This window comes from Poromitra crassiceps, assembly GCF_964638095.1.
Source record: "Poromitra crassiceps genome assembly, chromosome: 4".
Classification (NCBI taxonomy): domain Eukaryota; kingdom Metazoa; phylum Chordata; class Actinopteri; order Beryciformes; family Melamphaidae; genus Poromitra; species Poromitra crassiceps.
In genome coordinates, this window is record NC_139626.1 from 65,584,957 (window position 1) to 65,609,311 (window position 24,355).

At 43.6% G+C, this 24,355-nt stretch overlaps 2 protein-coding genes across 2 annotated transcripts in view; both read right to left on the bottom strand.

Annotated features, from left to right (window-relative positions):
* Positions 1–24,355, bottom strand: part of LOC310775420 (NACHT, LRR and PYD domains-containing protein 3-like) — an 888,839-nt gene that overhangs the window by 58,794 nt on the left and 805,690 nt on the right. The window lies entirely within an intron of this gene.
* Positions 696–23,062, bottom strand: LOC310774937 (eukaryotic initiation factor 4A-III-like; the record flags this gene model as incomplete). The annotated part of the gene is made up of 10 exons (XM_083635027.1): positions 696–781; positions 3,932–4,059; positions 11,076–11,207; positions 12,111–12,252; positions 13,849–13,929; positions 14,971–15,103; positions 15,273–15,335; positions 16,225–16,291; positions 17,426–17,498; positions 22,693–23,062. 10 exons carry the CDS (start codon positions 23,060–23,062, stop codon positions 696–698), a joined length of 1,275 nt encoding a protein of 424 aa, XP_083491153.1.

Consider the following 24,355-nt stretch of genomic DNA (forward strand, 5'->3'; position numbering starts at 1 on the left):
ATTACGAACTACTTTAGGGTGTTTTCACACTTGGACCCCTTTAAAAGAACTGAACTCAGACCTCTTTAAGTGGAGCAACAACAGAAGGGCTTTTCACACTACACTTAGCCGGGGTTAAGTCAGTCTCGCGTTTAGCGGAGGAATACGGTAGTTGTACGGTTGGGAGGAAATAGTGCCGAATGAGAGGGCTGTTTGACGGTAAAGTAAAGCGCTGAAAATTGTCAAAATAGAGCTTGCATGTACACCGACATTGATTTCTTTAGGTGGGCGTTGTTTTAGGTGGCTAAATTACGTTTTAGTTCTTACCCCCCTGTAGCCTACTAGAGACAGAGCTGTGGAGGCTGTTGCTGCAGAGTGCTGGGTCTTGATAGACGGTGTGCTCAGCGTCCAGAACACTGTAGCCTACCTATTTCAGTTAGTGTATGGAACTAGCTGATAGGACCACACTTCAAACAAACCCATCTATCCCTTTAAGCCTATCAGAAAACCGTAAATAGGCACATGGCATGGGCATAAGATGTAGAACTCAAGCGATACGCTGAAGCTGTTACAAGCAAAGAGCCAACACTGTGATATTAAAGTGAATCTGGAGCACTTTGTGTTCACACTGCACAGGTGAAGTGAACCACAAAGGGGACTTGGATGTGAACCGAACTCGGACCACCTCCTGAGTCCTGATCAGGTCGGAGTTCGGTTCACTTCAGAGGGGTCTGACTTCTGTTGGAGTGTTCACATATGCACAGAAAATGCTGACTAAAGAGGTCCGAGTCCACTTGGAGGGCTGAAAGGGACCAAGTGTGAACAGAACACACTTTATACTTGAACATGAAAACACAAACATGTTGGAAAACCGTTTGGGCGATGAGTTGTTTTGAAGCTAATGTAGCTGGCCTAAACATCAGACAGCCAGCCACACCTTCAACAGCTCAGCTGTAGATTTCCTCAGGTTCTAGTGTAGATAAGCTAATGGCAGGCGGTAACATTCACTAAAGATCTGCTGGTAGTCAGGAAAGTAAAACATTATTTTAAAAACTGTCAATAAACTCTTGTTACAATACCTTTAGCCGGAGAAAGTTATCTGCGCCACACCGAACAAGGAAATGAACCAACCCAGAGGGGGGAGGAGGCTTCTTCTGATAAAGTTATCTGCGCCACACCGAACAAGGAAATTAACCAACCCAGAGGGGGGAGGAGGCTTCTTCTGATAAAGTTATCTGCGCCACACTGAACAAGGAAATGAACCAACACAGAGGGGGAGGAGGCTTCTTCTCTCTTCTTTTTTCTAGTTGCCAAAAAAGTTCTTGTTGGAGGAAGTGAAACTTCAAAATATGGTTTGAAGGCTGGAACACTTTCTGCTGCTGCTGACGTAACGTTAACCCTTTCAGCAGAGAACAGAAAAAGAGAGGAGAGGGAGGGCGTAGAGAGCAGGGAAGAGCTAGAGGAAGAGACAGAGGGAGACTCCCTCAAAAAACTATGGTGATATGGTAAAAACAGTAGGAAATAAGTGAAGGTTTACATTCTGGAGAATTTTTGGACGTGAAAATGGTCAAATTTAAACAGTGGCAGAAAGTATCTGCTAAATTATGTTGGTATAATGTTGGTCTAATGAGGAAATTTATCAGGCTCGTTTCCTGTTCTTCTTTAATGTTATTTATTGTATTTGTGGTACTTCAACATTGACTGTACTAATAATGTATGAATCACACCCCACCAGAGACTGATCTGTGTGTGTGTGTGTGTGTGTGTGTGTGTGTGTGTGTGTGTGTGTGTGTGTGTGTGTGTGTGTGTGTGTGTGTGTGTGTGTGTGTGTGTGTGTGTGTGTGTGTGGTATTTAAACCTGTCAATCAAGCCTTGTCCTTTACTGACTCTGAGGAAGACATTGTCCAAATGTGTGTGTGTGCGTGTGCGTGTGTCTGTGTCTGTGTGTGTGTGTGAGTGTGTATGTGGTTTTTAAATGAGGTGAGACTCGGATGTGGAACCAAAGGATCTTTATTTACAAAAAAAGCATCAGACAGCAACAGTCACCACAAACTAACTCAGACTCTGGCCTAAAATTATTTAAAAAACAAAGTAAAACAGGAAGTCAGGAAATAACAGGAAGTAAAGGGGTGAAGGAGCCGTGGTTCAGTAGCTCCTCCTCGTCTAGATCAGGCCGGCCACTGCAGACAAAACAAACAAACAAACAAACAAATAATCAATCAATAATGAACAGAGGAAACAGACAGATGGAAGCTGTGAACGTGTCTGGAGACAGGAGGCAGGACTGGAAGGCAGGGATACTCAACTTGCTTTGCCCGGGGGCCACTTTCATGAAATGATAGAAGAAGGCCAGGGGCCAGTTAATAAACAAACTACATTTTTCTGTAGCGGATTGTAGGTTTATGGGGTGTCAGCCGGAGTTTAGTCTGACAATGTTGTGCACACCGGATAGTTAGTTAAGGTTAAGTTAGTTAGGTTAAGTACATACATAAGTGCCTGGGTAGCGAGCAGACGGCGGTATTTGACAATTTAGCTGGAGCTCAGTCAAACTTTATTTCACATTAGTTTGTATTGTAAATTAGATTCTAATTCACAATGAAAACTAACGTGAAATTATTAGAAAATGGTCGGGGGGCCACTCTGCACCCTGTCACGGGCCGCAAGTTGAGTATCACTGCTGGAAGGACTTGTCTTGAGCTGTCAACAACTTTTAGAATTCTACAAATTCTTGTCTGAAAAAAACAACATATCCATGTGGGTGTTGCATAACCTCAAGTCCAATCTGGAAACCCAGAGTCTATTTTTATTTGAAAAATAGACTCGTCACACCGTCACTTCCTTTTCCGCGTCCGTGCTCCACTGTTTACAGTCTAAATAGCAACTTGCACCACAACTTTCCAGTAAATTTCCACTGTTGTTGTAAGACGAGTTGACGTCTTCTATGCACTGTGTTTATGCCTTAACATTATTTGCGAATAGCCGAAAGGGAAAAGCCGAAAGGGAAAGGGAAGGGAAAGGGAAAGGGAAGTGATGGAAAAGCCACGTCACTTCCTTTTCCGCGTCCATTTCGGCTATTTGCTAATAACATTAACGCATAAACACACTAGGGATGCAACGATTTTTATTTTTTTTATGTACGATAGGGGTGGGCAATATGACCAAAATCTCATATCCCGATATAGGTAATTTCATATCCCGATAACGATATACATCACGATATAGCAGATTTTTTGTAAATTAAATTGATAGTTTATATAAAATTACCACATGGCCATTTATTTATGTAGCAGTTTAACCAGTTAAACTTTTGTCAGTCAAATCCCACAAAGGATACATGCATTCAGAATACAGATAAGCATGGCTATTCTTAACAACCCAAACAAATGTATAATGAGTTGCAGGGCAGTGCTCTGAAGACCAGTGCGGAGAGACTGTAGAACAGTGATACTCAACCTGCGGCCCGCAGGCCACATGCGGCCCGCGATGGAATTGCAAAAAAAAGAAATAATAATAATAATTACAGTGCACCTGCAAGATACCCGCTGAATAAGTGTCCAAATGTTCATGTCATTCTGGCAAATACTCCACTTCTGTTATAGCATTTCAGTCTGGAATATGGAATATCTTTCAATAATCTATGATTTAGCTGCTAAATTGTCAAATACCGCCGTCTGCTCGCACTACCCAGGCACTTATGTATGTACCTAACTATCCGGTGTGCACAACATTGTCAGACTAAACTCCGACTGACACCCCAAAAATCTACAATCCGCTACTGAAAAATGTATATTGTTTGTTTATTAACTGGCCTTCTATCATTTCACGAAATTTAAGTGGCCCCCGGGCAAAGCAAGTTGAGTATCCCTGCTGTAGAAGGCCGAGACGATCAGCCAATAACAGAAGGCCAGCTCGTGGGCATCATGGGTGTGTGTGTGCGTGCGTGTGCGAGTACCGTTCATGGGCATCTCGTCGATCTGGGTGGAGTAGTACTGCTCGATGTCTCTCAGGATGCGGATGTCGTCGTTCTTCACAAAGTTGATGGCCACACCCTTCCTGCCATAACGCCCAGACCGACCAATCCTGTGAGGGGGGGGGGGGGGGGGGGAATGATGTTACTTCAGGGGTTCCCAACCTTTTTAGCTTGTGACCCCGCTTTGAAGTCACAAAAATCTAGGGACCTGAGACCTTCAAATTCCAGTACTAGTGATGTCATTCGTGCACAAATTACATCACCGGTCCACAACTTAATTACTCAAATCAACTCAAAGTAACAGTCAAATTAAATGAACTCTTGCAAAACTGTTTACAGTTTTTGGATCTACTACTGATTTCGTAATGATACAAAACTGGTTGAAAATCAGTTTCCCTTAAACTCAGAATTCTGACTTTAATCTTGGAAGTCTTCTGACTTTATTCTCAGAATCCTGACTTACAGTCGAAGTGAACCGGAGGCGAATGCAATAGCACGCGCGTCGGAGACTGAAAACAAATTGAGAGGTGGACCATATGCGTGTCGATGATTTGATTTGACAATTCTGTCGACTGGCTTTAGCATTAGTCAATCATGGCGTGTTATACCCCCAAATCGAGTGGGATTCAGCGTGTTGTCATCCTACGCGAGTGGGATCCGCGGAGTACCAGGCAGCCACTTGCTTCGTGCGGAGCGAGCGGACAATCCGATGAATGGGTGCTGCCCGCCCGCCTGAAATCTCCGAGGGCAGACCCCTGACTACCACGCTCGCAAGCGCTCTCAAGCGCGCGCCTTTTACGCTATTTCTGTAAATACGATATTCCTGGAATGCGCGTTTTACCGAGCCAGTTACATTTCTTTGCATTCTTAGAGATTATAGTTTTTGTTTTTTGTTCATGTTTCATGCAATTGGCCAAGTAAGTAGTTAGTTTATGGGATAGGAATTCTGCCAGATGACAGGCACTAGGCGCCATTTTCTACTTCATTTGGAAGAGAAAATTATCCTGAAATGAAGATTTGATTGACAGCTGCATGTCGTGATATGATTGGTTGAAATGGGGTAGAAATTTGATAGTACTAGGTGACATCAGCAAACTGTAGATTACTGTTATCAATGAAATCTTGAAAAACTTTTGATGTGAAAAAGTGTGAAAAACTAAAGGAATTAGACTGTTGTGATTTTTTTTGCATACATCATTAAATAGGTGCACTGCATACTAGGGCTGTGAATATTCACTGGCCTCACGATTCGATAACGATTATCGATGCATCTCGATGCATCACTTTTTTTCCTGAATAATTTTTTTTTCTCACTGTGTGGCTACTTTTAAAATAAAAGTGCATTTAGAATTGCATTGTATTATGATCTCTAATTAAAATAAACAACTGCATGTACTTCCATTATATTTTATTATATATATATATATATATATATATATATATATATATATATATATATATATATATATATATATATATATATATATATATTATTATTATTTTTTAATAATCGATTTTTGACATTTGTGAATCGATGCAGAATCGTGCAGGTCCGCATCGCGATGCATCTTATAATCGATTATTTTTGACACCCCTACTGCATACCCAGGTATTTGAACTAAAAGAAAAGAAAAGTCATTTTTGGGTTCAGCTCGACTTTAAAGTCGAAGTGAACCGGAACGGAATGCACCAGCGCGAGCGTCGGACACTGAAAACGAATTGAGAGGCGGACCATATACGTGTCGATGGTTTGATTTGACAATTCTGAGGACTGGCTTTGGCATTGGCCAATCCTGGCGTGTTCCACCCCCAAATCGAGTGGGATTCAGCCTGTTGTCATGATACGCGAGTGGGATCCGCAGAGTACCAGGCAGCCACCTGCTTCGTGCGGGGCGAGCGGACAATCCGATGCATAGGTGTTGCCTGCCTGCCCGCCTGGAATCTCCGAGAGACGACCCCTGACAGCCAGGGACGCTGTCAGGCTCGGAGGCGCGCGCCATTATCATTATAAATGTAAATAATATTCCTGGAATGCGTGTTTTAACGAGCCAGCTACATTTCTTAGACATTACCGTTTGATTTAGTTTGCATAATTGCTCGTTAGTAGTTAGTTTATGGGCTAGAAACTCTGCCAGATGACAGGCACTAGGCGCCATTTTCCCCTTCATTTGGAAGAGAAAGGCCCAATTCCAATCCGCCCCCTAAAGACTCAAGCCCTGAACCCTCAGTCCCTCTAATGGCCGCCATCTGAAAGTGGTTGAGTCATCAAGTGTGGAAGGGATCCACATTGGATAAATAGGAGGATTGGGACAGCAGAGCCCTTTGCACTTGACAAGATGATGTTGACTTTGGCAGGTTTGGGGCTCACTATACCTATATTGTTTATTGTCAAGACGCTTTGAGGGATAGACTCCCTGATGAGTCTGTTCTCATCCAGGCTCTGGTCATTTAAAAATAAATATAGCCTACTGCAAAATCTGCAATCTGCAACATGTGTAATTATAATTAAAATAAGCATAATAATGACATGTCACCCAACATTATACACACAATGGCTGGGTTTCCCAAAAGCTTCTTTGCGCTAAGAAGCTAATTCAACCCTTCTTAAGGCCCCCTTAAGAAGCAAACGCGTTTCCCAATTGCTTCTTTACGAAGGCATGCGTTTCCCAAAAGCTTCTTAGCGCTAAGAAGCTTCTTTGACCCTTCTTAAGGCTCCCGTAAGAAGCCAACGAAGCCAACGCGTTTCCCGATTGCTTCTTAGCCTAAAATTATCTTCCAATTATCCTCCGTTAAGAAGGCTGCGTTTCCCAAAAGCTTCTTAGCGCTAAGATGATCTTTCGTTAAGAAGGTTTTGTAAGAAGGGTCTGGAGCCTTCTTAACACCTTCTTAATGACAAAACACTGGCAGATCCAGCCGCGTCAGGCAAAAGGAGAGTGTCCACTGTTCCTCTTGTGTTTTTCCCTTTTTCCTTTCTTTCATGCACCCTTTAGTGTTTAAAATTGGGGAACACTTGAAAATCTCCCCTGTATGTATGGTTACTTTTTAAATGATTTACCGTAGGCTATATTCCTCTAATCAGAATGGATTCCTTTTATAATGTTGTGGATTTATATAGCACCTTTCACAGAACCCAAGGTCGCTTAAATTCTGTAGTGTTTCTCTGTTTTGTTGTATGCTGTGTATATAAAGCAATTTGAACTGCAGTCCATGTCTGAAATAAATAATGTTTAATAAAGTTTAACATGACCATGATTAGGTGTTAACAGTGTTTCTCAACCACTGAGTCGTGGCCCACTGCTGGGCTCAGAGTGCCATCAAGTGAGCCGCTCCAGTTAAGATGCTTCTTAAGAGCCTTCTATTTTTTTTATTTTTCTCGACTGTTAAGAAGGCGTTTGGGAAACACTTCTTTGGAGCCTTCTTAACTCCTTAAGAAGCTTCTTAACTCCTTAAGAAGCTTCTTAACTCTTAAGAAGCTTCTTTGTTGGGAAACTCAGCCAATGTCAATACTGTACAATACAGATTCGGTAAAACTATTTCTCATTCATCAAAAAAGTTGTGGATTGCAATTGTAATAGAAATTATCGATGATTATTCTAGGATTGTGTAAAATAACTACTTGCATTCCTCTGATATAATATTTTTGTCTAATCTGAAATCCCTATTAATGTAGGCTAATGTTTCATTGTCAATTAAGGCATTCCAGTGCACTCGCAAACACCGCGTTCGTTTCGCGCGTGTGTGCTTTTATTTTTTTGACAGATATTTGCAGCCTTCCCCGTTTTATACGTCACAATGCTATGCATTGTGGGCAATTCCCTTTCCGTAAGTGGCCATAGCTGCTCCCTTACGGTAAGGGGGCAGAAAGGGCTCACTCTGAGCCCTCATTCACTTTGCGATTTCAGCGTGGGACATCCCTAAGCCCTCACTCCCTTCACGTGAACGCGCCTCTAAGGGCTTGAGTCAGTAAGGGGGCGAATTGGAATTGGGCCGATATGATCCTGAAATGAAGATTTGATTGACAGCTGCATGTCGTGAAATGATTGGTTGAAATGGGGTAGAAATTTGATAGTACTAGGTGACGTCAGCAAACTGTAAATTACTGTTATCAATGAAATCTTGAAAAACGAACTTTTGATGTGAAAAAGTGTGAAAAACGAAAGAAATAAGATTGTTGTGATTTGTTTTGCATACATTATTAACACATTCACTGCCAGCCGTTTTTTTTTTACTGTAGGTAGCTTCTGCCAAGGTTTTTTTTTGAGGATTCTTTGAGGACATCTTTCAAGAGCTGAGGATTATTTTCTGCTAAGATTTTGTGAACACAAAATATCTCAAAATAACTAATAGAATGTGTGCTTTCTCTGTCTAAAAGAGTTAGTTTGTAGAGTTAGTAGTTATGTAGGCATTAGCAGTTGAATACAGCATGGTTTCAGCGTCTGAAAATTTAAGCTGAGATAAATGGCTTTTTGTGAAATTCGATAGAACAGTCACTTTAACCATTCATTTTTGGCATCAGTAAGACGTCAGACATCTAAACAATAGTTTTGAACAGTACCGTAAATTCCGGACTATAAGCCGCGGCTTTTTTCCCGTTTTTTGGCCCCTGCGGCTTATATAACGGTGCGGCTTATCTATGGATTTTTTCAGAAAAAGAAAAAAAAATACAAATAAAATCTCTCTTTTTTAGCACTCTTTCTAACTATAAATCCACTTCTGTTTTAATTTCCTCTCTTGCCCTCTTTTCACCACACCGCGGACACTGTGTGCACTGTAAAAATAAACAACGGTGGTGTTGTGTTATGTTGTTTTGTTGAAATGTTACGGTAATACGGTAAATGGGAGCTTCCTCAAACAGCCATCTCTTTCCCGACAATCCCCTCTGTGCGTGACCACTTACATATGGTAATTACGGTAAGCAAACGGCCACTCGGCCAACAACTCCCTCCCCCGACTACCAGGAGAAAATCACAAACTTCGGCGAATTCACACAAAGGAAGATCAAGGAATATTCACAACAAGACGAGCAGTAGAAGCAAGGTACGCAGAAATTCACACGACGCAGCTTTCAAGTTGAAAGCAGTCAATCTCGCATTAAAAGAGGGAAACAGAGCAGCAGCGCGTAACCTGGGCATCGACGAGTCAATGGTGAGGCGTTGGACGGTGCAGCAGGAGGAACTGTCTCAGTGCAAGACGACCAAAAAGTCCTTCAGAGGTCATAAAAGCAGATGGCCCGAACTTGAAGATTCCCTTGAAGATTGGGTGTTGACCCAGAGAGCAGACGGCCGAGGTGTTTCCACGGTGCAGATCCGACTGAAGGCCAAAACAGTCGCCACCGAAATGAAAATTGAACATTTCATAGGTGGCCCATCTTGGTGCTTCCGATTCATGAGACGAAAGGGACTGTCCGTCCGGGCGAGAACTACTGAACAACTCCCTCCCGACTACCAGGAGAAAATCACAAACTTCGGCGAATTCACACAAAGGAAGATCACGGAATATTATAGGAGTGTGAAAACATCCACAATCACCAACGGGTTCCAAAACGCTGGACTGCTGCGGGATGAAGAGGATGACGCCGCCACAGCTGGCGCTGAGGGCCGTCAGAGGCTTCAGAGGCTGTTCGATGCCGACAGTGACGAAGAGGAGTTCGTTGGTTTTGAGTGACAATGAAGGAGAGAGGAGAGTGGTTGACGAAGCCACCCTGAACCTGTTCATTTCCGACACTGAAGATGAGGACTTTGGTGGTTTCAGTACGCAGGAAGAAGAGGAAGACGAGGGTTAGTGACTTGACTTCTCTGGTTACAGCCGTTTGCTGCACATATAGCCTATTGTTGTGTGATTTTGTCTGGGGATTAGTGACCTGACTTTTGTTTTGTTTTGTTGAAATGTTAATAAATGGGAGCTTCCCCAAACAGCCATCTCTTTCCCGACATTCCTCTCTGTGCACGAACGCTTACATATGGTAATTAAACATCAAAACACCCGCGGCTTATAGACCGGTGCGGCTTATATAAGAAAAAAATAGTCAACTTTGAAGGTGCGGCTTATAGACCGGTGCGCCTTATAGTCCGGAATTTACGGTAATTTCCTCCATAACAGCAGGAAACCCCCCTCTCCTTCAAACTCCTCCCTCCGTGTGTGTTCTCCTCCTCCCTCCATGGCTCTGCAGCGGGCGTGTCACAAGCGAGTTTCTGCTGCTGCTGCTGCCTGTCTGCTGGCGGCCGCTCTTTGGGCGAGTCTGGATGGGCTCGCTCGTTTCTTGGGGTTTCGGTTGAGAGCTTTGATGAAGCTTTTGCGATTCTGGTCTTATTTATGCTGCGTGTTTCAAAGTGTGTTGCACCCATAATCTATTATGCAAATTTGCAATCCCCCACCGCCAGCAACCAGCGCGAAAGCGAAAGCGTTTTCGCCAATCCATTTTACAGTATGAGAATGGTTTCATCGCGCGTTCCCCTGCAGTTTTGGCTCGGCTTTTTCTAGTCTGGAGAGCACTGTCGCCACTTAGTGGGTCGGTGGAATGGGTTGTACACGTTCGGTGGCTCCCATATTTTTATAGGAGACGCGGGGGGCGTTGATCCACTTCCCACCGTCAAATTTTTTTTTTTGACGAGTCAACTCGTCAACGGCAGTCAACCGTTGGATTTTTTTTGACGAGTCAACTCGTCGACGGCAGTGAACGTGTTAAATAGGTGCACTGCATACCCAGGTATTTGAACTAAAAGAAAAGAAACGTCATTCTTGGGTTCAGCTCGACTTTAAACTCAGAACTCAAATACATTTTTCACATGTGGCCCTAATCCTCTTTCCTCACAGTCAAGTCAACACTCACAGCAATGTGTCAGAGAAATCAAATGGTCAAATGCTAATCCCGCTGTGTCTGTGTGTGTCTGTGACTGTATCTGTATCTGTATCTGTATCTGTGTCTGGCATTAGTGGTGGCATGTGTAGAGACATGATTTCCGCAATGCAGAAAATGTGGGCGGAATCACAGACTTTATAATCGTCAGATTAATCGATAATTAAAAGAATCGTTAAGTTGCAGCCCTGATGACTACAGCAGAACCAGGCTGTCTTCAGGTGGTTCTGGTCTACAGGCTTGTGATCTACAGGGTTCTAGGTGTGGTACCTGGCTCCGGATCTGAACTCCTTCATGATGGACTCCCTCTCCTTCTGGGGCATGTCTCCGTGCATGGAGGAGACGGTGAAGTTCGCCTCGCGCATCTTCTCTGTCAGCCAGTCCACCTGGAACAGAAGTGATCTGCGCTTACAACAGACAACAGGCTCCTACACATTTTCAATCTTTTGTTGTTTTGAAGATGTTGTCTGGTGTTCGGGGTGGTGAATGTCTCCACGGTCTGCCTTTCCAGACAGATCGTTAGTATCGTGCTACATGCACCCTCTGTTCTCGACTGGATGTGATTTTAGTGCAAACCCTCTGACTGGATGTGATTTTGGTGCAGACCCTACCCATATCACCATATTCAAAATCTAAGACCAGTTTAAATTTTAATTGAATTAAAAGTTGAATTTCTCTCTCTCTCACACAGCTCATGAATGTGGATTGTTGACTGGCATTTTGATGGAGCTGTTCTGGTTTAGTGTGGATTTAGTTTTGAATAGTGAAAATCCTTCACGCAATTGGCCGTATATGCCAATTGCATAAAATCGAGACGCTCCGTCAAACTTTAATAATCCTCAATGATTTATATATATAGTCTGGGTCCAGACCCAGACCGCGGTCCGCCATTTGGTGATGTCTGTCCTATTGGCTGTCACTTGATATAATCAAAAGTAATGTATTCATCTAATCATTGATTTGGAAACCCCTATGTTGTGGTGTGTTTTTAGACAGACAGATACATTATCAAATGTTGCACACTATATTACAGCTATTTAAAAGAAATGTGTTTCTTGTATGTTTTCCCCTCATTTGGGAAGGTGGTCCTTAGATTTCTTTTAATAATCAAAAGTGAGCCTCAAGTTACAAAAGGTTCAGAGCTGCTGCTATTAGATTCTAGATATACAGATTCTAGATTGGTTAGACTCTGGATTGACCTGCTAATAAATAAGACTTAAATCTACTAAAACCTTTCTATAGATCCGGTATCATGTGACGATCCTGGAGAGAGAGAGAGAGAGAAAGAGAGAGAGGGAGACTGACCGTTTGACCAGGATGCGGATGGGGTCGGTCATGAACTTGTTGGTCATCTCCAGTATCTCGTGGGGCAGCGTCGCACTGATCAGACACACCTGGGTGGCTGGGGGCAGGTAGCGGTACACATCGTAGATCTGCTCCTTAAAGCCTGAGCACAACAACAACAACACACTTAGCATTAAAGCTAATGGGTTGTATGCCTCAACAAGTCAAGTCGACATCCATGTCTGTCCAGACTCTACTGACCTAAATGCTTCCAAGCTTCAATCGATGCCATGGTAATAATCCATGTCCAAATCAGTATTCGAATGTGTCAGTTTCCCCCATTACATTTCTTTTTAAATAGTAACCCAACATACTCTAAGGCCTACAAAATAACCCTCCAACTGGAGGCGGAACTCGCCGTCTTCGGCTGCTCGGAGTCCTCTTTGCTCCTCCCAACGGCCGTGCAGCAATCTCTGACACAGGGAATGACGGTTGCCAAGAAACTAATTTTGAAGGAATGGAAGTCCTCCTCTCCACCTTCTTTTCAGCTGTGGCTGACAGACATGATCTCAGTTATACGTATGGAGAGACTCAGATTCCAGAGGACAAATTCTTTAAGGAATCTTTTTGTTATTTGGGACCCGTTCCTGACCTATTTCGATCAGGCTAAAAGCGGTAATTGGGTTTCTTTTGGATCCTTTGCACAGTATTTATTTATTTCTATTGTTTTGTAAGCACATTTTCTATGACTGGTAGCACCATTTTGTAGCATTGTAATGTTGAATGTATGTATATATGTTTTTTTCTTTTTTCCTGTTCTTGTTTTATTTTCTTTATGTTCTGAAAAAGTAAAAAAAATAAAAAAATAGTAACCCAACATTATTAATTGTGCACAGGGCTGTACAGTGCCACAGTTTTGCTTGCATATCCTATTAAATATTCAGTGCTAAGATAAATATGTATCCACTGGCATGGTGCTAGTGAGTTGCAAGTGTAACGTTGCGTTAAAGCAATCTCTCTTCTTAATTCAACAAAAAGAACCGATAAGAATACCGTTGACGTACCGGATCAATTAGATCTCAACAGGCACGTGACTTTTCGTGACGTAATTTGCCCCGGAAGTATGTTCCACGCCCATTTTCTCCAAAGACATTTCGATAAATCCAAATATAACGAGTTTTAAGGCTCGTAAGTTTCAAGCCAACACGTGATCCAGAGAATCGTGAGTTACCATAAAACATTCAGTTAAAGCGAGAACAAAAAATAACAACGGGATTTTCCCGTTATTTTATTCTGTGAGAATGTGCAGTCTGCTCTATCAGCTGATTTCTACGTTCTGCTGTGGATTAAAAAACAAAATACAATCAGAACTCTGTCTCAACACGTCTCTCTCTCTCTACAGTGTAGAGAAGCTCGCTCCATAATCGTCTATAATGTCTAGGTCTATAATGCATTATAGACATCATAGAAAGTTACAGATGACTCCTTTGACCCCGTCAGGCCCAAGAAGATTGGAGGTTGTGTCGTTCATAGCCAGATACGGGACCTAAAACACATTTACATGCAATAGCATTGTGAGGCTGAACAACAGGACCCACTGACAATGTAAATGTGGTCTAAAAAGATGTGGAATAAAATAAATTACAGATCATCATTATTATTATTATTTAAAATAGCTAAAAGTGATGTAATTTTGTAACCAAGGGTTGTACAGGAGCTCTAAATCCTTCCTGCCCGGACAGGAAGTGTCTCTCCTCACCTTTGTTGAGCATCTCGTCAGCTTCGTCCAGCACCAGCATCTTGATGGCTCTCGTCCTCAGACACCTGCGACGAATCATGTCTGAGGAAACACAAACAACTCAGCTTCCTATTGGCTGCCTGCCTCAGTCACACATACCGCTTTCAGACAGACACGGTTCTGGTTCTTCAGTTTTTTAAGTTTATTAATTATTTGGTCTGGCGTTCGAATGCCTTGGCCATCTCTTCCGCAAGTTCGGCATACGACTTGCTCTTTTTTGTACTGCTTTCTAGCTTTTCTTGAGATTCAGTAGATGAACACGCCGGCCGGTTCAAATTTGGGTTCGGGAACCGGAAGGGAGCCCTGCCGGTGTGAAAGTCCTAACAAAAAACTCAGCTTCCTATTGGCTGCCTCAGTCACATGACACTTTCCCTGAAACAAAGTGCCCAGGTCGCTTGCAGAGTGCAGCTTATGCGGCCCCTCCCCCTGGCATGGCTGCATGCCTACCTAGACTAGAGCACAGCAGAGAGGAGCTGTCCCTGACTGTGTTTACAACCATGTGTGTGATAATGGCTGAAGCAGGAGAACGCAAGGACCCCCCTGAACATTCCCCCATCTAAAAAGATGACGTCGGCTATATGGGAATATTTCGACTATTGTAATACCGCAATACCGCGGTATTTTTGTCCAAGGTTATCATTCCGTCAAAAACTCATACCGCTGCATCCCTAGTGCCATGCATTAGGGTAGAATGGGTGCCATGCTTTAGAATAGTGGGGGAGGAGAACAGGAAAGGGAGGAGGTGGGGAGGGAGCAGGGGGAGGAGAGAGAAGGGAAGGGGAGGAGGTGGACTGCTGGACTGCTGGAATAACACAGTGTAAGCTCTGGACATTGAGGTGATACATACAACCATGGATCTACCTATATTATACAACGTCGGTCAAAACAGTTCATTAATTTTAATCGGTTACATTCTTAACGGCAGTTAACCGACTACCAGTTAATCATTAACATCCCTAGTCTCTACTGAGATAGATAGATAAGATAAGATAGATAGATAGATAGATAGATAGATAGATAGATAGATAGATAGATAGATAGATAGATAGATAGATAGATAGATAGATAGATGTGTTGACTCACCGAACACCCGGCCGGGCGTCCCGGCCACCACGTGCTGGCCGTAGTCCAGCTTCCTGATGTCCTCGCCCACATTGGTCCCCCCGATGCACGAGTGACACTGAACACTCATGTAGTCCCCCAGAGCCAGGAGCACCTACACACACACACACACGCAAATGCACACAAAACACATATAACCTAACCAACCAGAACAGACACAGCTCAGTAAATGAGTAAGTGAGGCGTGTGATTGGCTGGTTGAGGAGTGTGATTGGCTGGGTGAGGCGTGTGATTGGCTGGGTAAGGCGTGTGGGTGGGGCTACCTTCTGGATCTGTCCAGCCAGCTCTCTGGTCGGGGCGAGGATCAACGCCTGGGTCTCCCTCACCTGCAGACATGACAGCAATTAAGAGGGGGAGTGTGTGTGTGTGGAGTGTGTAAGCAGTACAGTATTTCCAAAGTCAAATGCTTGAAATGAGCTTGAGTCAAATATAAACTCAAATCAAACTGATCATGTATAATTTTCTTTCCAAATCCTTTGTCTTTCCATCAAGACAGATGATAATAATAAAATAAGATAGTTTGGATTTGTTTGTTTGCTGCAGAATTCAGTTTGTGTTATTTCAGAGTTTTCGGTCTTTGTTGTTATTGTAAAATGTGGAAAATAGTCAAAGTAAAGAGAAATGTGCTGTGTCCAGACTGTTGTTGGACAGTCTAGCTACTGTAGCTCCTCATTGGATGGCCGGGAGGACGTGGAGGAGAGTGACAAAATGCAATCTGAGATAAGAATAGGAAGATGCTTAAGAACTGTAGTTCAGCTTACAGTTGATATATTCTGATATCCTGTCTACTGGTCCATGGGCCATCTCTGCTTCGTTCGGCAAGCTAAGCTAACGTAGCTATGGGTCTATGAACGTCAATAGCGTGCCAAAGACACACCCTCTCCCTCTCCATGGGATTTCATTCGCCATTCATTTCTCCATAGACCTTGTGCAAAATGCTTCTAAAAGTTGTCTTACTTGGTCAAACCAAGCAATTCAACTATACTTAGAATCAGGGGAGACCATATGACTTTTGACTTTTTTTTCGGGTGGGCGAATTTCAACGAAAAGTCGACTTTGGCCCAGTGAATTTCAAATAGCGTTTTTGTTAGAAATGCTCGTCCCTAGTAAACTCACCTGGATGTCCAGACATTAAACAGGTAAACTCACCTGGATGTCCACACATTAAACAGGTAAACTCACCTGGATGTCCAGACATTAAACAGGTAAACTCACCTGGATGTCGAGACACTGCAGCACAGAGACGCAGAACGTGGCAGTCTTTCCTGTTCCAGACTGAGACCTGCACACACAGAGAGACAGCTAAGACACTGTGTGTGTGTGTGTGTGTGTGTGTGTGTGTGTGTGTGTGTGTGTGTGTGTGTGTGTGTGTGTGTGTGTGTGTGTGTGTGTGTGTGTGTGTGAGAGAGAAAGAAGCAGCTCAGAGAACCCTCTGCTAAACATGAGCTGTGGATCATATCCATAGAATCAGGACAAACTATCCCCACAGTTACTCTGCTAGACATGACTCAAACCACTTCATCACTGCCTAAACATGGGGAGAAGCTCTGGTTTTGGGGGCAGTGCTGCTGCCTACTGGAGAGGAAAGGTACAGAACAGGCTACAATCCTCTGGATCAAATTAGATGTTTTGAATGCATTTATTCCTCTAGTATTCTTCTCAGAGATCGACTTTGCAGCGGGAATATGTCTAGGCTATAGCCTATTTGTTCAGCACGTCATACATCATTCTGGGCAAGCTTGGGACGCATCACTCATCGTTATTGAAACACAGACAACATGCACGCTCCTATCTGCATTTGTGGACACAAATATGAGGCAATATTTCGTCAACATTGCCTTGATGAGAAAACAATGCACCTTAAAACGTGTTGGCATGGGGAATAGCTTAAACTCAGTCATGGAGATATCAAAGTTGAAACGCTAGCATCGTGACTAGAGATGTAACGATAACCGGTTTTAATGATAACGTGCTAAAATTCCGCTTCAAATTTTCATTATCATTAAAACCGTGGTACCATGATTACCCTGTTACCATGATTACAGTGGTTTGAAAAACATGGTAAATACTGTCCATCATCAACCAAAGTTGGCAACAGTCTCCCACATGCAGACACGCAGCCTTGGAGAAATGATTTCAGTGAGTGTATCAATCCTTTTTGGGTCAGAGTTTTCAATATAAAACTTGGTGAAATTATTTCTGTGAGTGTATTAGTACTTTTTGAACATTTTCAGCACATTTTAACAAACCGTGATAATACGATAACGGTGATAATTTTGGTCACGATAATCATGATGTGAAATTTTCATACCGTTAAATCTCTAATCGTGACAACGCTATCAACGAGTAGGCTACTCATGCCCATCCCTAGAAGAGAGGAGAGGAAAGGAGGAGCGGAGATGAGAGGAGAGCTTACTGAGCGATGACGTCTCGTCCTTTGATTATCTGTTTGATGGCTCTCTGCTGGATGGCCGACGGCTTCTCAAAGCCTGAGGAGGAAAAACATCAGAGGTCAGAAGTGTGCCTGCAGCATGGAGTGTGTTACAGCTTCAGAGGACGATTCTTTCTGTTTGTTTCTTACCGTTTCCAGTGAAAAGAATCTAGTGTGACTGTGAACTCTGTCCTTTTAGAACATCATGGACGGGGACACAGAATGGACCCTCCATGACCTCCATCCTGACTCCAGTGGGAAGAGACCCACCACCCCTATTACTATTATTAGTCCTGTTTTTATTACAGGTGATACAGTTACTGCTGTTGTAAATGTGCATCAAAATCTGCCGATTCCGATTGATCGGAGCACCCCTAACTACGAGTGAGAGAAAGCCTGGTGACGTATGGTTAAGTGAGAGGGGGGGCTGGGTAGGCTTGCCGCGGTAGTCGGTGTTACCGATGTTACACGGGAGTGGGGGATACACCGATTACATAACATGTCAACCGGTAACACCGTTTGTTTTTATGGAGGAAGAAATGAAAGGAAAACTCTGCAGTTTCAGCGCCGGTGTAAATTACAAGCGCTCCCTCTAGGCTGCAGTGTGGCTCCACTGTTCTGGTTAGACCAGCAACTAACGTTAGTTGACACTAGGGCTGGGCGATATGACCAAAATCTCATATCCTGATATAGGTCATTTCATATCCCGATACCGATATATATCACGATATAGCATATTTTCTATAAATTCTATTTATAGTTGATATAAAATGACCACATGGCCATTTATTTATGTAGCAGTTAAACCAGTTAAAATGTTGTCAAACCTCACAAAGGATACATGCATTCAGAATACAGATAAGCATGGCTATTCTTTACAACACAAATAATAATAATTAGTTGCAGGGCAGTAGAATGAAACACAAACTGAACCACACCACCAGTTCGATTTTCAAAGAGGACACTAGCATTTGCTATTGATGCGTTTGATTTAAGCACTAATCTGGAATCATATCTAAAAGCGGCCACTAGGCGGCAGTATTTCTTTAGTCAACGTCAAAATACCTACATGTTCAGTAGAAGAAGAATAAAACGCACTCCAACCAACACAACTCACCCAGGGAAAGCTAAAAGCTAAAGCTAATGATAGACGTTTTGTTGTTGGCCCTCAATGGATTTCCTTGGGATGATGAGAGGATGGGAAGAGATGTTTTGCCAGGTTTAACGTTAGGAGGACACACGCAAATATGGATCAAACGCGGACTTAACACAGCGCAAATGCCTGGGTAGACTAGGCGGATGGAGTGGAGGTAACATCTCCCTGCTCTTTAGCCTACTCACCGGCTGATTTGTGCCACTTATAAAGGGACGCAAGGGGCTTGTTGACACAGAGTCTGGTGCGTGTGTGGACTGTGGACGTGAGTAAAAAATAAAACAGAATGAAGAAAGCACAGCGTCATCCAAATGATGGACAATATTGCCGTAAAGAGTGTGATTTGCAACACAACAATATAAACGATAGAGCGTCATATCAGATGAAATACATTTTCTATCGTCCAGACGAAATATATCGTCATATCGCCCAGCCCTAGCTGCCTCCACAACGCCGCTATGTTTTCAGATCCAGTTACTCCCTCAACTGAACAAGGCAGGGATACGCTTCCCCGGTTCAAGGCCTTCACCTCCTTCCAGAACTCAGTTACATTACAGCTAAGGAGCTTCTCTGCCATAGAGTCTGCTCTAATAAGTTGTTCATGTCTGGCAACGTAGCGGATGGCTGATTTGTATCTGGCATGTGTGAACTTTTTGTAGTCCAGAGAAGGTCCCTGCCTGGGCCTGCCTGCCTGAACCCACTCACTGTAAGCTTCCCTGGCTGCAGCATGATGAGGAGCTACATGTTTCTGCCAACCTGGTTTACCCGGCTTACTTTTTGCCCTATTTGCATATGTAAAGCAAGTACTGGCATTACAGATGGTTTCAGCTATAGTCTCATTTTTTTTATTAATTAATACACAGGACAAGATGTTACTATCCCTTGTGCCAAAATCCGAGGAAAAACACATTTAGAAGCCCAATCCAGAATAAAACAAGCTAACAGGCTAACAAACTAATAAACAAGACACAAATCACCAGTTACCTACCCTAGCCAACAGCAGTATGAAGCATGTCATTGGGGTTTTCAAGTGGGCACCTTCCTTCACCGACGTTTCGTTAAGTTAGGCCCACGACACCTCAAGAAGGCTTAACGGTGTAATCCAGCGTCCTGGAAACACCCCCCTCCATGCTACCACCGCACAACTGCATATTACCTCACTATCTAAGCCTAGCTATCCAGGTCGATTCGGTATGACATTCCTGACTACACCACCACTGTCAATGATTCAGCCCTGTTGATGCGGACCGTTAATCATGACCAACAAGCAATCCCTAACTACACCACCACTGTCAATGATTCAGCCCTGTTGATGCGGACCGTTAATCATGACCAACAAGCAATCCCTAACTACACCACCACCGTCAATGATTCAGCCCTGTTGATGCGGACCGTTAATCATGACCAACAACAAACAATCCCTAACTACACCACCACTGTCAATGATTCAGCCCTGTTGATGCGGACCGTTAATCATGACCAACAACAAACAATCAATCTGACCTTAGCGAGCTCCCCAGCTAGCATGTTTCCTCCTTATCCACAGCCATTCACTTGCTCGTTCTGCTGCCTGAGACATGTTGCTAACCGCAAGTTTCAGGCTCCGTCCCCGAATGCCCAACTCAGTTAGTAAGGCAATAACGGACTTTGCCACAAAACCACGGCAGCCCACCTCTACAGGCCGCACTCGAGCCCTCCAACCTCGCTGCTCTGCCTCTGCTGCCATTTCAGCATACCTAGCTTTCTTGCGCTCATAAGCCTCCTCAACTCGATCTTCCCACGGGACTGTGAGTTCGATAAAATAAACTCTCTTCTCTACCTCAGACCACAGTAACAAGTCCGGACGTAGCCGGGTGCTAACTATATATGCTGGGATGACTAGCTGTTCATTCAAGTCAACCCTCATTTCCCAGGCTCCACCTACACTTAGCTGCCCTAACTTGTGCCTGACCTTAATTGGTCTAATCTTTTCTCCCTCACGTACAAATTTGATCTGTCTATTCTCTTTTCTAGCAACTAGAGAATTTACTTCTAGCCGCTTTTCCTCAACTGCAGCTGCCAAACATTTCAACACCTGGTTGTGACGCCAGGTGTATCGCCCCTGGGAGAGACTGACCTTACACCCTGACAGTATATGCCTCAATGTACATACACTAGAACACAACGGGCAGGCACCATCCTCGCCCAACCACTGATTTAAGTTCTGGGGAGATGGCAGCACATCATAAGTAGCCCCTAGAATAAATCTAATTCTGCTGGCCTCCATGCTCCACAACTCTCTCCACTTCAACTTTCTCTTCTCTACACTCTCCCAGTTCACCCACTGTCCTTGCTTTGCCTGCGACACTGCCTTAGTACATCTTACTGCCTCCTCTTGCCTATGTACTTCTTCAACTACCATCTTCCTCTTTTCTATTACTGATGCCTTGTTCCACACAGGTTTCCCTATGCACAACCCTAAGCCTCCACGCCCATGCTGCACCTGACCTATGATATCCCTGTGTCTAAGAGCTGACTGTGCTTGCTGTACTGCCTCCTTTGGGTTCCACTTCCTCCCTGTTTTAACTGTGGGCGCTACACTCCTAACCACTGGATCCTTTGACTGAGTCAGAGTCATTTCCAGTCTAACCTTAGCACACTTGAACTCCTCTGTCAGGCTAGATAATGGCAATTCCAATATGCCTTTCCCATATAAGGCTACACTGCTTAGGCAGCGTGGGACTCCGAGCCATTTTCTAATGAATGAGTTAATCATCCTTTCTAGCTTTTCTACTTTTGAAAGGGGAACCTCATACACTGTCAGTGGCCACATCAACCGAGGCAACAATCCAAACTGCAAACACCACAACTTTAACTTTCCTGGGAGCCCTGACTTGTCTATACTTGAAATACCTTGAATCATTTCCTGCCTCACCTCCTCAAACTGTCCCTTATCACTGAGACTTGCATCATACCATCTTCCCAAACTCTTGACTGGTTTCTCTAACACTGTAGGCACCACCTCATCATTTATAACAAACTTCTTACCTACTACCCTCCCTTTAATGATTGAAATACTCCTGGACTTACTTGGCTTCACTTTCATTCTAGCCCACTGCAGATTACTATTTAACTTATCCAACAATCTGCTAGTACATGGAGCGGTTGATGTCATAGTCGTCATGTCATCCATGTATGCCCTAATTGGAGGGAGCCGCAGCCCTCCCTGCAGCCTTTCTCCACCCACTACCCATTTTGAAGCCCTAATAATGATCTCCATTGCCATGGTAAAAGCTAATGGGGAAATTGTACACCCTGCCATAATGCCTATCTCCAGCTGCTGCCAAGCTGTAGTGTACTCTGCTGTGGTAAAGCAGAGTTGAATATCTAAGAAGTAGGCTTTAACTAAGCTCTTTATACTACCTGGCACTCTAAAGAAATCAAAGGCCTCCCATAACAGACTATGCGGCACTGACCCGAAAGCATTAGCCAGGTCCAAGAATACTACATGCAGGTCTCTCTTCTCACGCCTAGCTGACTGGATTTGGTGCCAGATCATGCTGGTGTGCTCTAAGCACCCGGAGAAGCCGGGAATTCCAGCCTTTTGCACCGAAGTATCTATTAGCCTATTCTTTTCTAGATAACTAGACAGCCTCTGTGCCACAACACTAAAGAAAACCTTCCCTTCAACATTAAGTAGACTGATAGGTCTAAACTGACTTATCTCTAACGAGTCCCTTTCTTTAGGAATGAAGATTCCCCCTGCTCTACGCCATGCCTTAGGAATAACCTGCTTCTTCCAGACTACCTTCATCAGCTTCCATAGAAACTGCAACACATCTGGAGCACTCTTATACAGCCGGTAGGGGACTCCATTAGGACCCGGGGCTGAAGAGGCCCTTGCACGTCTCACTACTTCTTGAACTTCTTTCCACCTTGGTGGGCTATCATCACACTGGCTCTCTATTTCACCAATAGGTGGAATATCAGCTGGGACTGTCATCTCTCTACATAGTGCAAAGAGCAATATGGTGAGCTTTGTTCTTACAATTAAGATCAGAACACATAATAGCATCATAAGGCAAAAACACATTGTTTAGAAGAGCATCAGTTCTTTCACCATACGACCTGATATCAACATCTGAGAGTTTTGACCAGTCTACTTTAGCTCTAGAGCCGTCATTGCTCTCCCGACTCAACTCTGGGAGACTGTCCACCTCAATATACAAAGTAAAAGGAATGTGGTCACTCATGGATGCTTCATATACAATCTCCATAGAGCGGATATTGGCATGAGCATCGGCCGTGGTGACACAGTGATCTAGCCAGGATGTAGTGTGCCAGGCTTCACTAATATAAGTATAGCTGTCAGCTGGTAAGAGCACTTGGCTGGATATTATGAGATCACTGTCCTCACAAAGGTGAACCAGGTGCTTGGCAAATAGGGAGCTTTTATCTGTTATGTCAGCATTCCAGTCGCCTACGACCATAAACACAAGTACAAGGATTATCCTGCATAAAAGAGTGTATAAAAGCAAGTTTACTTAGGTAGTCATCCTCATTGTGCAGTGACAAGTCAAGAGAAGCTTTTATGTTGACGATTGTCTAAAATCTGTTAAAACAGAGGAAGATGCTGTGTCACTGTGCAAGGAACTGAAAAATGTATGTGCGAAAGGAGGATTCAACTTAACCAAATAGATAACTAACAGCAGAGCTGTGTTGGCTTCAATCCCTGAAAGTGAAAGAGCCAAAGAGGCAGAAAATCTGGATTTGGAGTCAGAAAAAAGCCTTCCCATTGAGAGAGCATTGGGAATTCAATGGCATGTGGAAGATGATGTCTTCAAAGTTCAAGTCTCTCTGAAATCTCAGTAAGTCACAAGACGAGAGGCATACTCTCTACAGTAAGTTCTGTATATGACCCATACGGATTTCTTTCCCCGTTTGTCTTTACTGCAAAGCTCGTTCTGCAGGAGTTGTGTAAACTCAATTACGGATGGGATGAAGAAATTCCAGATGCCCTCAAGAAGCTGTGGCATAAATGGCTCATTGGATTGAAAGAGATGGAGAGCTTTCGAATTGATCGCTGTGTCCAATGCATTAAATCTGCACAGTTGCATCATCTTAGTGATGCAAGCGAGAGTGGGTATGGTGTTGTCACGTACCTTAGAATGATAAACTCCAACGATGATGTTCACATAGCTTTCATGACAGGAAAGGCGCGTGTTGTACCTCTAAAGAGAGTCACCATCCCAAGATTAGAGCTCACCGCAGCAGTGCTGGCCGTGCGTAAGAAAAGGATGATTTCCACAGAGGTGCAACTCCCTCTCTGTAAGTCTGTATTTTGGACAGACAGTACATCTGTTTTAAAATACATCAAGAATGAAACTCAGAGGTTTCACACCTTTGTTGCGAACAGGATCAGTTTGATCAGAGAAGCAACAGATGTATCACAATGGAAATATGTTCACACCAAACAGAACCCAGCAGATCATGCTTCTCGTGGGTTATCAGATGATTCTTTCTTGAAGTGTAAAACATGGCTCAACGGTCCAGACTTTCTGAAATGACCAGAACATGAATGGCCAGATCTTCCTGACAAACTTAGCTTGATCAGCGCAGATGATCATGACGATCCTGAAGTAAAGAAGGAAAAGATTAGTGTGAACACAACTGTCCCTATGGAGCTTGAAGCAACAAGCAAACTTCTTCACCACTACTCAGACTGGAGAAACTTGAAAAGAGCAGTAGCTTGGTTTCTACATTTAAAAAACCTGCTACAACTA